At 26.7% G+C, this 15224-nt stretch overlaps 5 protein-coding genes across 5 annotated transcripts; all 5 read right to left on the bottom strand.

Annotated features, from left to right (window-relative positions):
* Positions 1-2597: 2597 nt before the first annotated feature.
* LOC134834450 (beta carbonic anhydrase 1) lies at positions 2598-4263 on the bottom strand. The gene is made up of 2 exons (XM_063849107.1): positions 3977-4263; positions 2598-3595 (listed from the first exon to the last, which is right to left on the bottom strand). Exons 1-2 carry the CDS (start codon positions 4067-4069, stop codon positions 2921-2923), a joined length of 768 nt encoding a protein of 255 aa, XP_063705177.1. The 5' UTR covers positions 4070-4263; the 3' UTR covers positions 2598-2920.
* A 1504-nt stretch (positions 4264-5767) lies between these two features.
* On the bottom strand, positions 5768-6764 carry LOC134836981 (mannose-P-dolichol utilization defect 1 protein homolog). The gene is made up of 2 exons (XM_063852282.1): positions 6575-6764; positions 5768-6514 (listed from the first exon to the last, which is right to left on the bottom strand). Exons 1-2 carry the CDS (start codon positions 6660-6662, stop codon positions 5847-5849), a joined length of 756 nt encoding a protein of 251 aa, XP_063708352.1. The 5' UTR covers positions 6663-6764; the 3' UTR covers positions 5768-5846.
* Positions 6765-8076: 1312 nt separating this feature from the next.
* Positions 8077-9056, bottom strand: LOC134837079 (mannose-P-dolichol utilization defect 1 protein homolog). The gene is given in 3 exon segments (XM_063852393.1): positions 8077-8234; positions 8236-8804; positions 8865-9056. Coding segments are annotated over 3 exon segments (753 nt in total). The 5' UTR covers positions 8953-9056; the 3' UTR covers positions 8077-8138.
* A 2434-nt stretch (positions 9057-11490) lies between these two features.
* On the bottom strand, positions 11491-13176 carry LOC134826910 (ras-related GTP-binding protein A). The gene is made up of 4 exons (XM_063839420.1): positions 13040-13176; positions 12833-12932; positions 11954-12772; positions 11491-11624 (listed from the first exon to the last, which is right to left on the bottom strand). The coding sequence occupies exons 1-4, from the start codon at positions 13055-13057 to the stop codon at positions 11596-11598; spliced, it is 966 nt and encodes a 321-aa protein (XP_063695490.1). The 5' UTR covers positions 13058-13176; the 3' UTR covers positions 11491-11595.
* A 416-nt stretch (positions 13177-13592) lies between these two features.
* On the bottom strand, positions 13593-14645 carry LOC134838361 (GILT-like protein 1). The gene is made up of 2 exons (XM_063853876.1): positions 14107-14645; positions 13593-14055 (listed from the first exon to the last, which is right to left on the bottom strand). Exons 1-2 carry the CDS (start codon positions 14464-14466, stop codon positions 13783-13785), a joined length of 633 nt encoding a protein of 210 aa, XP_063709946.1. The 5' UTR covers positions 14467-14645; the 3' UTR covers positions 13593-13782.
* Positions 14646-15224: the final 579 nt, after the last annotated feature.

The raw sequence follows: 15224 nt of genomic DNA, 5'->3' as shown, positions 1-15224 counted from the left end.
GCTAAGTGATAAGGGCGGATCACGGATTACGTAACAAAAGTACTGTTTTCCGCCGAATGTGAGAATAGTTTTTTTTAAGAAAATTTAAATTTTTGACGAATTTTAGAAAATTTTCATAGAAAATTAATTTTGAAGGGGAAATAACAGCAAATTTCGTTCAGGAAAGTAAATTTGATTTTTAAAGGCCTAATTTTTAAATTGAATTTTTATAGATTATTTTTAATTTATCTATATTTTTGAGCTATTAAATCATTGAAATATGATGAAATAGTAATTTTTGGTAATATTTTATGAATTTCGTGTTAAATTTGACATTTGAATCATTTTCGAATAATTTTTATTCAATACAAAAAAATGCCTAATTTATCTGACGCCATTATAGAATGATTCATTTAATTGAAATTTGAGGTTAGTTTTTTAAATTTTTAATTAAAAACAACGTTTTATCTTCAAAAACTTGAGATTTTATAAATAAAACTGAAGATTATAATGTTAAATCTATATTGTGTGCTAAGATATATTAATTTTTGTAATTTTTGATTTGTAATGAGCTTTTTTGACGTTTTTAACCTCAATTTTTAAACAGATCGAGATCTGTTTACATAATTTATGAAAATTTGGAAGAATAATTCATAAAATTTTCATGAATTATAAAAAAATTGTTCGAAAAATCCTTTTTACATCAAAAATTTAAGTTAATTCATACAAAATTTTGAATATTTGAAAATTTTTAGTATGAATATGGGCAATATTTAAACAATAATTTTTTACAAAAATTCATTGAAAATAAAATTTTTAGAGAATAGTCCCTAAAATTCCTCCATTGGAATTAATTTAATAATTAAATTACAAAATTATAATAAAATTTTTCAATAATACAGTATAAACTCCCAAAATGGGGACCCAAAGTTCAAACTTGTACTTTATTTTTATGACTTTTTAGAAACAGTGAAACGATTATTTATTTGAAATATTCAAAATAAATATAAAACTTGAATTTTTTGTTCAAACTTCCTAAAAATTGGGGTGTCTGGTGTGGAAAAATTGGTGGAATTATACCCGATTAAAGATTTTTTTAGACCTGCCCATTTTGGGAGATTATACTGTAAATAATTTAATAATTAAAACGAATTATTTAATTTAAATAATAAATAATTAATTAATTAAATATTAAATTTAAAAAAATAGTTTACTTCAATTTAATTAAAAAATTCAATAATAAATAATAATAATTAAAATAAATTATTTAATTTAAAATTATTTAATTTATTTTATTATTATTTTTTTAAATTAAATAATTTATTTTAATTACCTATTATTAATTAGGCCGCTCCAAATTTTTTTCTATGTTTTTGTCCCCTGCCCCATTTCAAAAGCCGAAAATCCAATGGGGCAAAATAAAAAAAAAAGTTAAAAATTTCATCAAAATTGACCATTTTTTGGTCCTTTTCCTTACTTTTTCAAGGAATTTTCAAATTTTTTTTTTAAATATTTCCAATTTAATTTTAAAAAGTGTTGAAAATCGAAATTTTACATGAATAAAAATATTTCCTAAAAATTATTTTTCAAAAAATTTTTTTTTGTTAAAATTTTTAACTTGAATTACTTTCAGATCAATTTTAAATTATCAAATCTCAATGTAGATACCATAAAAACATCTAAAATATTCATGAATGGCCAAAATTTGTTAAATTTTTGGCATTTTATATGAAACAGTATTTCAAAACTTTTTTTTTATTTTGCCCCCCCCCCCTCATTTTGAAAAAAATGTTTTGGGACAAAAAGTTCGAAATAAATTTGGAACGGCCTTATTATTGAATTTTTTAATTAAATTAAAATAAACTATTTTTTAAATTTAATATGAATAATATTAATATTAATTAATTAATATTAAAATTTAAAAAAATAGTTTGCTTTAATTTAATTAAAAAATTCAATAATAAATAATAATAATTAAAATAAATTATTTAATTTAAAATTAATTAATTAATTTTTAATTTAATTTTCTAATTAAATATTAAATTTAAAAAAAATAATTTACTTTAATTTATTTTAATTAAAAATTCAAATAATTTTTTTTATATAAAATTCAGAAAATTTTAATTTAATTGAGATTAATTCCTCATAAATTTGTCATAAATTCTCATTTTTAATGTCTTAAATATCCTAAAATAATTTCCATTTACTTTTAAATGAACCTTTTTCACTCTCAAAATGCCTCCAAGACACCATCCATCAATAAAATCACGCATTTTAAAATGTTAACTCCACAAATCTTCTGTAATTTTAATGATTCTTTTAACGTTTTATCTCCAATCCTATTATGACATTGCCATAAATTACGTTTTGCTCTTCAAACTGTCTTCAAAGTGAATGGTCAGCATCGCTCTGTGTAACTTTTTATTACATAAGTGAATGTTTCATGTTTAAATGCTGCGCCGATGACATTAATGTCTTAATCCTGATTACAATTCTTCAAAAAAATCACGGAAAATGGGTCAAAGTCACACGTTTCTACGGAAATGCTTTGGGCACGACTGCGCTTGATGGAAAGCATTAATCATTGCACCTGCGAGTGATAAAAAGAGGTAAGTTTCGTTAGAAAACACAAATTTTTGATACAAAAATAAACACTTTATTATAAATTTCTCTGATATTGTCAACAATTATTCACATTTAAGTAGGTAACAACGGTAAAAACAGTCAATTCGTGTTCAGTGGCGGACTTAACGAAGGCTTTTGGGCCTTTTTAGATCCAAAATGTTATAAATTAATCCAAACCAAGCAAAAATTTCAAGATTTTTTTTCAGGAAATATCAAATCCGCCACTTTTTAACAGGTAAAATGCGATTTTTGTACGATTCTTCGATTGTTAAAAGCTGATTAAACACACAATTACTAAAAAATCGACAGTTAGAGCTTACGAGTACCACCGATTAACTTCCTCGAGTAACTTGTCGATTGTGGTTTCGTTGATTTCGATGAATTTCTTGCTGCCTCTGCTAAAGTAAAAGATGTCTCCGGAGTAAATGTCGAACCACAAGGCATGCAAATGTAAGTCATGGGTCTCCAGACGTCTCTTTAAAAACCCATAAGACGCAATATTCGATAATTGTTGCAACGTATTGACCTGCGAAAGTTTATCTTCGATGCTAAATCGGTTCTCGTGGTCGATATACGCGACAAATCTCCTCAACGGGCTTTCCGACGAGAACGTTACGGGTTTGTCGAAGCCCACATTTTGTATATTTCGGAACAATTCGAGACTTGTGGTGGCATGTTCGAGCAGCCAAGCCCTCAACGGTGACATTCGGCGATGTTGTTGCGTTGCCTCCTTCGGATCCCGGAGCTGGTAGAGCAAATTCATGGCTTTGCAGTCACTGTGCCCGCACACAATCACATGCCGGATCGAGTTGACGACACATCCGAGCTCCAAACCTGCCGGTTCGCAACTGTAGTACTCGTCCTGGAAGTGATGCGCATGAGGAATGAGGTTCCCCGCGTTTCGGATCACGAACATGTCGCCCACGTGCGTGTCTGTGTAACGGGTCGGGATCATGCGGGAGTCCATGCACGTGAAAAAAACGGCTTTTGGCTGAAAAACATGAGATTTTTAGTACAAATTCACAGATTTACGAAGAAAAAGGAGAGCAAAACCGGTAAAAAATACATTTTTCTCTTTCGCACATCAGCTGAGAACGTGTAGCAAACTGTAGAAATAATACGTAAACAGAAAATGTTTATGAATGAAATGTTTTGGAAATCGCGAAGGTCAAGACAAACATAAAAATCCTTCGAATCAGAAAGTGACACAATGTAATAATCATCCAACGTGTCTCGGAATTACTTGAAAAGTTCTCCAAACGTCTCAAATGGTGCCGAAAACGACAAAAACATGACTTCAATTGAAGAATTTTCAGCTGCGCCTCAGATTTTGTGATAAGATAAGCTCAGGACAGCTGGTAAAAAAACTCACATGTGGATTGTCCTTGACTTGCTTGAATTCCTTAACCATTTGTTCCCTCGTTGTGCCACGATATCGCATCACTCCTTTCAAGATTCGATCCATTTTTGCCAAGTCGAGTGACCTTTGAGCTTTTTTTCGATGATTTTTTGACGGAAATGTTCACTTTTTACTTATTCTATGATTAATTCTAAGAAAAAAAATTTAATTGACTTTGGAATTTTGGGAGATTTTCTTTATTTTTGATTTTTGTGCTAAAAAAGAAGTTGAAGAGTTGTTTACTTGGTAATTTTGTACATTGTGTGGCTGTTTGACTGAATGTTTGAAGTCACAGTCGTCAGCTGTCAATTTTAAATGTGAAGTAATAAAAAGTTCAGTAAATATTTTATAAGGTTTTTTAGTGCATCAGAAGTTTATTTGAAAGAGGTTTTTGATTTTTGAAATGATTTTATAAAAAAAAATTATTATATTGCCACATTCTTTTTTTTTTTGCTCAAAAAAAATTATAAAAAAAATATTTTTCATTTTGGTCCCAATTTGATGAAAAAAAATCAATTTATTTTAAAAATTCAATTAATTTTTTCATCTTTTTGCAAAAAAAAAGAATAAATAAATTTTTTGTCTAAAAATTAAATAATAAAAAAATAAATAATTAAATAAAAATTAATTAAACAACTTATTTTTAAAAAATTAAATAAAATTAAATTTTTATTGCAAAATTTATTAATTTTAAAAATGTTCAATATTTCGTTTAATGTTCAAAACTTGCCTGACATTTTTCAATGGATTTTTGTTTATTTTTTTTTTTTAATTTTCAGTTTGATTAATATTTTTTTTTATTTTATTAATTAAATTTTAATTTTAATTATTTATTAAATTTTAAATATTGCAAAATTAAAAAAATATTTAAGGCTGCTAATGAAAATTATCAAAAATAAAGTCCAAAATTTAAAAGAAAATCAAAAAATGGGGCAAAATAGAAAAAAAAAAAAAAAATTTAATCAAAATTTTGTCATTTTTATGATCGTTTTTTGGTGTTTTTTCAAAATAATTTTTAAAAAATTTTATATATTAATTGAATTTTTTTGAAAAAATTTTAAAATTTTAAAAAAAATCGAAATAAAAATATGAATTTTTTTTTCAAAATTGACAGTTAATTTTTATTAAAAAAATTATCAAATTTTAACTTAAAAAATTTAAAAATTTTTAAATTTCAAAAATTAAAAAATTGCCAAAAATTTTTTTTGAAAATTTGTAAAATTTTACATTTTAATAATTTTAAGTATTTTGAAAAATTTTTTTTTATTTTATTTTGCCCCCCCTTTTTTATTTTAAAATGTTATTGGAATTTATTATTGATTTTCATTTGGAAAAAATATTTAATTAAAAATAATAAAATATTAATCAAAATAAAAGAAAAATTTTAATCGCAACTGTAGAAGAAAATTCATTACATTTGCCTTAATAAAAATAAATTTAAAAAAATACAAAATAAAACGATTTTCTCACAATAATCATATTTTTAACTTAATATTTTTAATTTTCATATATTTTAATTAATAAAATAATTTTTTATATTTTTGATCGAATTTATATTAGAAATACAAAAAATATAAAAATTTTTACAAAGAATTATTAAAATAAAATTTTTTAAAAAAGCGAGATAAAAAAGATATGAAAAAAATTCTTACAGAGATTTGAAAAACTTATCGCTTTATGTAACCTGAAATGAAGGACATCAACTGATAAAAAAAATAGGTATTAGTTTTGGGGATTAAAAGATTAAACAAAATGATTAGATTAAAAAAATATTTTAATTTTTTTTTCAAATAATAATTTTTTTATTTTTTTCTAAAGTCATTAATTAAAAATAAAAAGTCTTTTAATTAATTTTTTTGCTCTTCAACTTTTGTTTCTTTTCATCGCCAGAAGCAACTTTGTCCGAATTCCAATACAAAACGAGCTGGAACACAATTACGGCGTTTGCAAAAGACGAAGCCAGGTACGTTAAAATCATCATTGAGTCTCCCGTTTCTTGCACAGAGGTAAAAATTCTCGCCAGAGAGCCAAAGAAGAGCATAAAACAAGTTATCGCTGAAAGTTGTCCCGTACTCTTAGCTTTGAAGTTCGTTACGGCTTGCGATAATTTTCCCACCAACAAAATCGGGATATTCAAACCCTGAGCTGACCACAATAAATTTTTCGGCGTAAATCCTCCCATCAAAACGTAACAAATTACGCCATAAAGCACCGTGAAAATCACAGAAACGTTCGGTTTGCCGCTGTAGAGAAAAACGAGAGCGGCAATAAGTGCCGTTTGGATCGCCAGGAAGGACGTGTCGCCCCAGGAAGTGAAGGGAAAGCCGCTTACATAACTGTAAGCCATATGACACGTAATGGCAACCAAATCGAGCAAAACACTAACAATGTTAATGCCTGTCGCACTTTTTGCATTCCAGATTTTGATGATTTGGGGAACTTTTACTAACATCGAGCCGGCAATTAATCCGATGCCGAGAACTTTGCTTAACAGCGCTTTGAAGCACTCCACTGGAAAACGAGAAAAAAATTGTTATTGCTAAGAATTTAGACTAATTAGGACTTTCTTACCGTCAAGCATGTTGAATTCAACGAAATATTTATCGTAGCATTGCTCTGATAAAATTGTCAAAACACTCTGTTTGAAAAGATGCGTCATTTTTGGGTTTTTTTATTTAAATTTTTTAAAATAAAATTTTATTTTTAAAATTTGATAAGAAACAAAGTCCAGGAATGCCGAATAACAGTGTTGCCAATTTTTGTTTTCCGTTAGTGACGTAACGCTTTAATTTCGCATCGGGTCAGTTTAAGGGTTGCCAGATTTGAATTTTTCTAATAAATTAAAAATTAAATATTTGATTTAAATAATGCATAAAATAAATAAATTAATTATTTTTATTATTTTTTATATAAATTAAAATTTAATAATTGAAAAAAAATAACATTAATTTAGGCCATTAAATTTAATTATTTCACTTTATGTCGCCTTCCCTCCGATTTTGCCGAAGAAATTCAGGGAGAAAAATAAAAATAATTAAAAAAAAAACGAAAATTTTTGACATTTTTTTGTACTTTTTGATTAAAAAACGATAATAATGTCCAGTAAAAATTAAAATTATATTAGATATGAACTTAACTTGCTTTAAAAACGCATTATCTATCGAAAATTTGATGAAAAAATTTTTGAGTCACGTGACCAAATTTTTTATTTTTTTCTTATTTTGTGAAATTTTATTAAAGTTTTGACTTAAAAACTTAAAATAATAAAAGTAAAAATTAAATTTGTTCAATGATTTAATTTTTTTTTTTCGTTGTAATTTTGAAAATTTGAAGAAATTAAATTAAATTAAAATTTAATATTTAAAATAAAATTGAATATTAAATTTAAAAAAAAAATTAAATATTTTTCATAAAATTTTTTAACATTTTTTTTTAATTAATTCAAATTTTGGAAATAAAGAAAAATTTTAACATAATTTTAAAATTTTCAAAAAATACACAAAAAAAAATGTTTTTATAAAAATCTTTTTACTTTTTTTTTTAAAAAATAAAATAATTTTCAAAAAACTTAAAAATTTTTAAAAAAAATTTTTTGAATCTGAAGGCATCTTTTAAATTTTTTTTAAAAAATTTTGAAAAAAAAATTTAAAAAAAATTTAAAAATTCAGAACAGTTTGAAAAAATCAAAAACGATAACTGTTAAAAAAATTTTTTTTCTGTTTTTAAAATAAAAGACGAAACAAATTCATAAACTTTTATAATTTTAATTTCGGTGTAGAAAAATAGAATTAATTTCATAATTTTCATTAAATGTAAAGCTTTATTAAATAGTTTTTTATTTTAAGATTATTAAAAAATTTTCAAAAAAATAATTTAATTAAAAATAATAAAATTATTATTTTTTGTTCAAAATAAATTTTTTCCAGTGAAAATTTTCATAATTAAAAATTCAAAAATATGTTTTTTTAAAAATAAAAAAAATTTTTTAAAATATAAATTTTTATATCAAATTAATAATGGGGATTAAAAATTGAAAATTTATTTGATTAAAAATTATTTTAATTTTTTTTTTTTTTTTTCAAATAATAAATTTTTTATTTTTTTCTAAAGTCATTAATTAAAAATAAAAAGTCTTTTAATTAATTTTTTTGCTCTTCAACTTTTGTTTCTTTTCATCGCCAGAAGCAACTTTGTCCGAATTCCAATACAAAACGAGCTGGAACACAATTACGGGCGTTTGCAAAAGACGAAGCCAGGTACGTTAAAATCATCATTGAGTCTCCCGTTTCTTGCACAGAGGTAAAAATTCTCGCCAGAGAGCCAAAGAAGAGCATAAAACAAGTTATCGCTGAAAGTTGTCCCGTACTCTTAGCTTTGAAGTTCGTTACGGCTTGCGATAATTTTCCAAACAAAATCGGGATATTCAAACCCTGAGCTGACCACAATAAATTTTTCGGCGTAAATCCTCCCATCAAAACGTAACAAATTACGCCATAAAGCACCGTGAAAATCACAGAAACGTTCGGTTTGCCGCTGTAGAGAAACACGAGAGCGGCAATAAGTGCCGTTTGGATCGCCAGGAAGGACGTGTCGCCCCAGGAAGTGAACGGAAAGCCGCTTACATAACTGTAAGCCATATGACACGTAATGGCAACCAAATCGAGCAAAACACTAACAATATTAATGCCTGTCGCACTTTTTGCATTCCAGATTTTGATGATTTGGGGAACTTTTACTAACATCGAGCCGGCAATTAATCCGATGCCGAGAACTTTGCTTAACAGCGCTTTGAAGCACTCCACTGGAAAACGAGAAAAAAATTGTTATTGCTAAGAATTTAGACTAATTAGGACTTTCTTACCGTCAAGCATGTTGAATTCAACGAAATATTTATCGTAGCATTGTTCTGATAAAATTGTCAAAACACTTTGTTTGAAAAGATGCGTCATTTTTGGGTTTTTTTATTTAAATTTTCTAAAATAAAATTTTATTTTTAAAATTTGATAAGAAACAAAGTCCAGGAATGCCGAATAACAGTGTTGCCAATTTTTGTTTTCCGTTTGTGACGTGACGCTTTAATTTGGCATCGGGTCAGTTTAAGGGTTGCCAGATTTGAATTTTTCTAATAAATTAAAAATTTGATTTAAATAATGCATAAAATAAATAAATTAATTATTTTTTATTATTTTTTATTTAAATTAAAATTTAATAATTGAAATAAAAATATAACATTTATTTAGGCCATTAAATTTAATTATTTCACTTTATGTCGCCCCCCCCCTCCGATTTTGCCGAAAAAATTCAGGGAGAAAAATAAAAATAATTAAAAAAAAGAAAATTTTTGACATTTTTTGGTACTTTTTGATTAAAAAACGATAATAATGTCCAGTAAAAATTAAAATTATATAAGATATGAACTTAACTTGCTTTAAAAACGCATTATCTATCGAAAATTTGATGAAAAAATTTTTGAGTCACGTGACCAAATTTTTTATTTTTTTCTTAAATTTTTATTTTGTGAAATTTTATTAAATTTTGACTTAAAAACTTAAAATAATAAAAGTAAAAATTATTTTAATGTCTTCAATCAACGATTAACGTTCAAAAACGTCAAAAAAGTAGTAAAAAAAATTAATTTTTTTTTTCGTTGTAATTTTGAAAATTTGAAGAAATTAAATAAAATTAAAATTTAATATTTAAAATAAAATTGAATATTAAATTTGAAAAAAAAAATTAAATATTTTTTAAAATTTTTTAGACATTTTTTTTAATATTAATTAAATAATGTCAAATACTGGAAATAAAGAAAAATTTTATATGTACATAATTTTAAAATTTTTAATTTTCAAAAAAAAATGTTTTTGTCTAAATATCTTTTTATTTTTTTTTTTATTAAAAATTGGTAAAATAATTAAATTTAAAAACTTAAAACATTAACTGTTAAAAAAATTTCATGGAACTGCTCGGTGAATTAATTTTTAATATAAAAGTAAATTTAATTTTTTAAAATAAATGTTTCAGAAATTAATTAATAATTTATCATCAGTTCTGAAAAAATTAAATATTTCCAGTTTCTTTTCGTAAAAATCCTCAAAAACATATTTTCAGTTAAAAATAAAAAAATCTTCATACCAGATATAAATTTTTATATAAAAACATGAGAGTAACGAATTCGTCTCATAAGCTTCTCAGAATGCAACCAAAACTAATTTTATTTCTTTGCTTAGCAGCTCTGCTGGTGAGTCAATCGGAGCAACAACGTTACACGAACAACAATGGCAGAATGCGCAAATTAGCGAACCAGGTTCAATGTCCCGACAGTGCAACCGGAGTTTATGCGGATCTTTGTAAATTGCTGAGAAAATGGTACATCAGAGCCCCGGAAAAGTTGTTGGGCAGCTATCTTCGTGGAGGCTTGCAGGAAGTCGCAAATCGAGTAATTCACACGACACTTCATTCGGCTCCGGGAGTTAAGAGACGAACTGTTGAACGCTGCTTGGAAGGTTTTCAGAATAAAATTAATTTATTTAATGTCGTTGCGATCAGAGAATTCCGTAAGTGCAATAGAGCTTGTGCCAAAACGGTTGGAGATCATTTCCGAGCAGGTCTGGACAAATATGGAACTAATGTTTCTGCTTGTATTATTAAACAATAAAATGTTGGAAATTTGAAATTTTGATTGAATTTCAAAAAAAAAATTTTTACTTTTGAAAATTTAAGAGAAAAATTCAAATTTTTTTCAATTATTTCTCTAAAACGGGCTTCTTAAGAGATTTTTTTGTGTAATTTTTGGTTTTTTTAATTTTATATTGAGCTTATGATTATTTTTTTTCAAAGAATTTCAGAATATTTTTTGTGTTTTTTTTTGAAATGATCTAAAATTAAAAATTTTAAAAAGCATTTCTTTATCTGAAAATTTTCATTTAAATAAATTTTCCGTAATTTATGGATTTTAATTTATTTTATTAAAATTTTTATCAAAAACTTTTTAATTTTTAAATAAAACTTGATTTTTAAATATTTTTTCAAAAATAATTAAAAATACTAAATAAATAATAATTAAATTAAATAATTTATTTTAATTAATTTAAATTTATTATTAATTATTTTAATAAAAAATAAATAAATAAAAAATATAAAAAAAATACTTAAGAAAGCAATCAAATAATTTTTCAAATTTTAAAAACAAAAATCCAATGATTTTTTTTATTCATAAAAATTTCGTAATTCTTTCGAATATTAAAAAAAAATATTTATTCTAAATATTTAAATAGCTAATGAACGATTTTTCTAATTTTTGTTAAAAATAATTTAAAAATTTTTGAAAGAAAATTAATTTTTATAAAAAAAAAAAAATCAAAACTGACCTTTTTTTCTTCTTTTTTCTCAAAATTTAAATTTTTTTGAATTAATTTTGAATAAAATTCTATTTTTACTTAATTAAAAATTAAAAAAAAAACAAAAGAAAATTTTATTTTTTAGATATTTTTATTTTGACTAATGATTGTACGTAGGAAATAACGTCAAAAGTCTTAATCAAGCAAAATTTAATAATCATGGAAGGTATTTGAACAAAAGTTGCGACAACCAATTCATAAACTTTTTGGTCGTTCGAGAGTGTCTGAAAAAAGAAGGAGAATCATAAAATAATATCTAGCTGTACAAAAAAATTCAACAACAATTGCAAATGAGGCACAATAACACGAATCTCTTTCGTTTCAACAATTTTTGTAATTCAATGTCGGAATGAACTTTAAGACGGAACATGAGTCGTCTTCTGGTCTTTCACGTTTAAAATTTGTCTAATTCTACGGTCTATTTTGGTCTCCTAAGTAATTATTTAAAAAAAAACTTTCATTAAAAATATATTGTTCGATTACTCCGTCTCGTAAAATTCTAATTCTAACAAAAAATTTCTCGAAATTTGAACTAAAAACTGCGATATTTAACGATATTGATTGTGATATTGTGACACATTTGTCTTATTTCTATTTTCTAGCTCTTCAAAGTGTTTGCGGGCGTTGCGGATGTTGATCAGCGTAGCTTCCGACGGCATTTCCGGATCCGACATGATCACCATGACCACCATGTTACTCGTAAAGGTGTCAATGAAGGCGGCAAAACAGCTATTTCGCACCTCCATACTTTGGAATTTGGCGCCCAACTTGGAGCAGGACAACTTGAACTGCTTGATGATGTTCGAAACTTTCTCGAAACGATGCGCATCCTTGTGCGGCTTCAGTTGGCAATGCGAAATGACTAAAAATGTGGCACGTTCGAAGAGTAAAACCTCGTCGGCATCGACGATATTCGCGAAATACGTGAGAGAATTCTCCAGATCTTTGACGTTCGGGATGAGTTGGTACACGATACTGGACCAGGCACGATAAAGGGTCTCGTCCCAGATACTCGTGCGAAAAGCCGTGCACTCCAGCGGTTTCGACAGCAGCTTCAGATCATCTTCGCGCTTTTTGAAGATTATATCGCGTTGTTCCTCCGCCACGAGATCCATTTTGTGGACGAGACAAAAGATTTTGGCCTCTGGCGAATTTTGCAGCAACGCCTCCAGACATGATTGGTAATAGTGCATGTCCTTATCGAGTTCCCTACTTTCCACATCGAACACATAAATCAGTACTTCGACGTTTCGGAAGATGTTATCCTTCTGCGACGCGAAATATTGTTCCATAAACGACTCCTGACCGCCACAATCCCACAAATTTAGCACTAAATTCCCCAAGAAACGAACGTGGGAGTGCTCGACATCGACTAAAATTCACATAAAAACGTCAATTTTTGATAAAAATGAGAAAAAATTAAAAATTTTACTTGTGGCTCCCAGACGTCGAGTATCCCGAGCAATATAGTTGGCAAATATGATGGATCTCATTGATGTTTTCCCTGAGCCGGATTTCCCCATGAGGAGGACCTTGAAAAAAATTGTTGTTATTCATCGTAATTTTTGAGGGGCAGAAACGTAGTAAAATTTTTAAAAGGGGCGATTGACTTGTTATCGCAAGAGGGCAAAGTCCTTACCTTTTTCTTCATGTTCATGGTGACGCGAAAATTAGTTTCTACAAGATCTAATGTGAAATTCCTTTTAAAATGCAGTGATTATCCAATGTTTTTATCTTTATTTTGGTCTTGAGATCGTGAAATATTAGATACCAATGCGAAATGTCAGTGACGTGATTTGGCCCAGGTAACATTTTAAGGAGATTAAAAATTTAAATTGAGGATTGTAGAAAATTCGTTAACTCTGATTTTAATTTTTTGGTTAAAATTTTTAAATAATTAAAATTTAATTTAATAAAAAATTTAATAATAGTTAAAATTTAATTTAATCAATAAATTTTAAATAAATATTTTTTTATTAAATTAATTTTAATGAAATCAAAAAAAAATTTTAACTTTATTTTTTAAAATTTTTTTTTATTAATTTTGTTAAAAATAATTCGAAATTTTAAATTATATTAATTTATTTTTTTTATTAATTAATTTTATTTATTTTCGAAAGTAAGAAAAAAAATTAAAAAAAAAATTTTTAACGATTATTTTAAATTTTATTTTTAATTTTTTTGCCCACTAAATTTTTTTTTTCAATTTTGAAGATTTTTTAAATGATTTTTAATTTTTTTTAAATTTTTAATTTATTTAATTTAATTTAATTTAAATGTTTTTCAGCTAACTCGACATCACTGAAGTACCTGAGACTCTTTTCAAGGACATAAAGTCATCAAAAATGAAAGATTCTGAACTCATCAAAGCATGAAAATCCACTACTTGCAATAATCAATTAACTCTTGAGTCCATTTCGTGTCGGTTTTTTCATGGAACAACTCACAAAGTGCCTTCCTTAAGTCTTCAAAAGCCAATCGAGTCAAATAATCATCAGGTTTGCGATCAACAACGATAGTTGGAACACCTTTCGGGAATCCGCCCAACACTTCATTCTGTAGTTGCATTGCTTTGACTTGTAATTCTTCGCCCATCGAGGTTCCATTGTAGCATTTCAGGACGTTTTCAGGTAAAATTTTAACTTTTTTGGCACACTATGGGAAGAAAATTAAGGAAATTCAAGAAAATCCGGGAAATTTACTCACCTCCATCCAATTTTCCCTCAATTTCATGGCACAAACGACGAAATCAACTTGCTTTGGTTGCTCTTTCAGGAAGTACAAGGCACATGACATCATCATGTTAAGTTGACATTCTTCCGGACCGTGTTGACAAGAGAACTTTTCCGGTTCAGGAACTTCTCGTGCTTTTCCGAATGGGATAAAAGTGATGTCGACATGATCTTTGAGGACCGGAGAGTAGTTTGACTTTAAATTTGTTTCCACGAAATTGATACTTGCAGGGCATAAAGCTTCAAAAACTACGTGAACTTGCGGTTTTTCGGCATGAATGGTTGATAATGCAAAAAATGCCAGAAATACGAACATTTTGTTGATTAAAGACATTTTTTGTAGTAGCCGGCGATTGTCGCTTATCAAGATTTTGATCAAAACTAACAAACTCACGGATTTTTAAGTTGGAGATTTGTAATTTAATTTATTTTAACGATTCTCTTGATTGAATTGCACAACGCGACAGAGGCGGAACAAATGTATTCGACAGTCTATAATTGGATATCATCGGAAGTTTTATGAAATAAACGCAAGTTGGATTAGCAGAAGCGATTACAGAAGTGTAAGACTATCGCAAATGTTATTTTGTGAGAAAATGGTACAATTTTGATATAAAGTCTCCCATAAAGGACTTATTTTTTTTCGTGGGAGTTTTCATTTCAATTTTTTTTAGAAAATTTTCTTAAATTCATATATGTAATATCCTTTTTCTCTCAAATTTATTTTTTAGCTAATCAGAAGAAATGTTCTTTAATCCTCATGTGTTTCTGAATCACTATCCGTTTCCTTCGAGATACTAAGATATACGCACATCAAACAAATTTAATATTTGAGAAGCAGGAAGTGAGCATTTAATCGAAGCCTTATCTAAGGAAGCCATAGAAAACGTAAACTGAGAAAAACAATAATGACATATAAAATGGATCAACGAAAATTCTATGATTCTTTCAATAATTTAATGTTGTCAAACATCGCCACGGCCTTTGTCACACGCGTCATAAATCTCATCAATTTAATAACTTAATTTCAAATATCAAGACAAAAACCCTTAGAGACCTACAAAAATTCCAATAATTTGACGAAGAAGAAAC

Source organism: Culicoides brevitarsis, chromosome 1 (genome assembly GCF_036172545.1).
Source record: "Culicoides brevitarsis isolate CSIRO-B50_1 chromosome 1, AGI_CSIRO_Cbre_v1, whole genome shotgun sequence".
NCBI lineage: Eukaryota > Metazoa > Arthropoda > Insecta > Diptera > Ceratopogonidae > Culicoides > Culicoides brevitarsis.
Note: the sequence above shows the minus strand (reverse complement) of the source record. Positions and strands in the feature narration are given on the sequence as shown.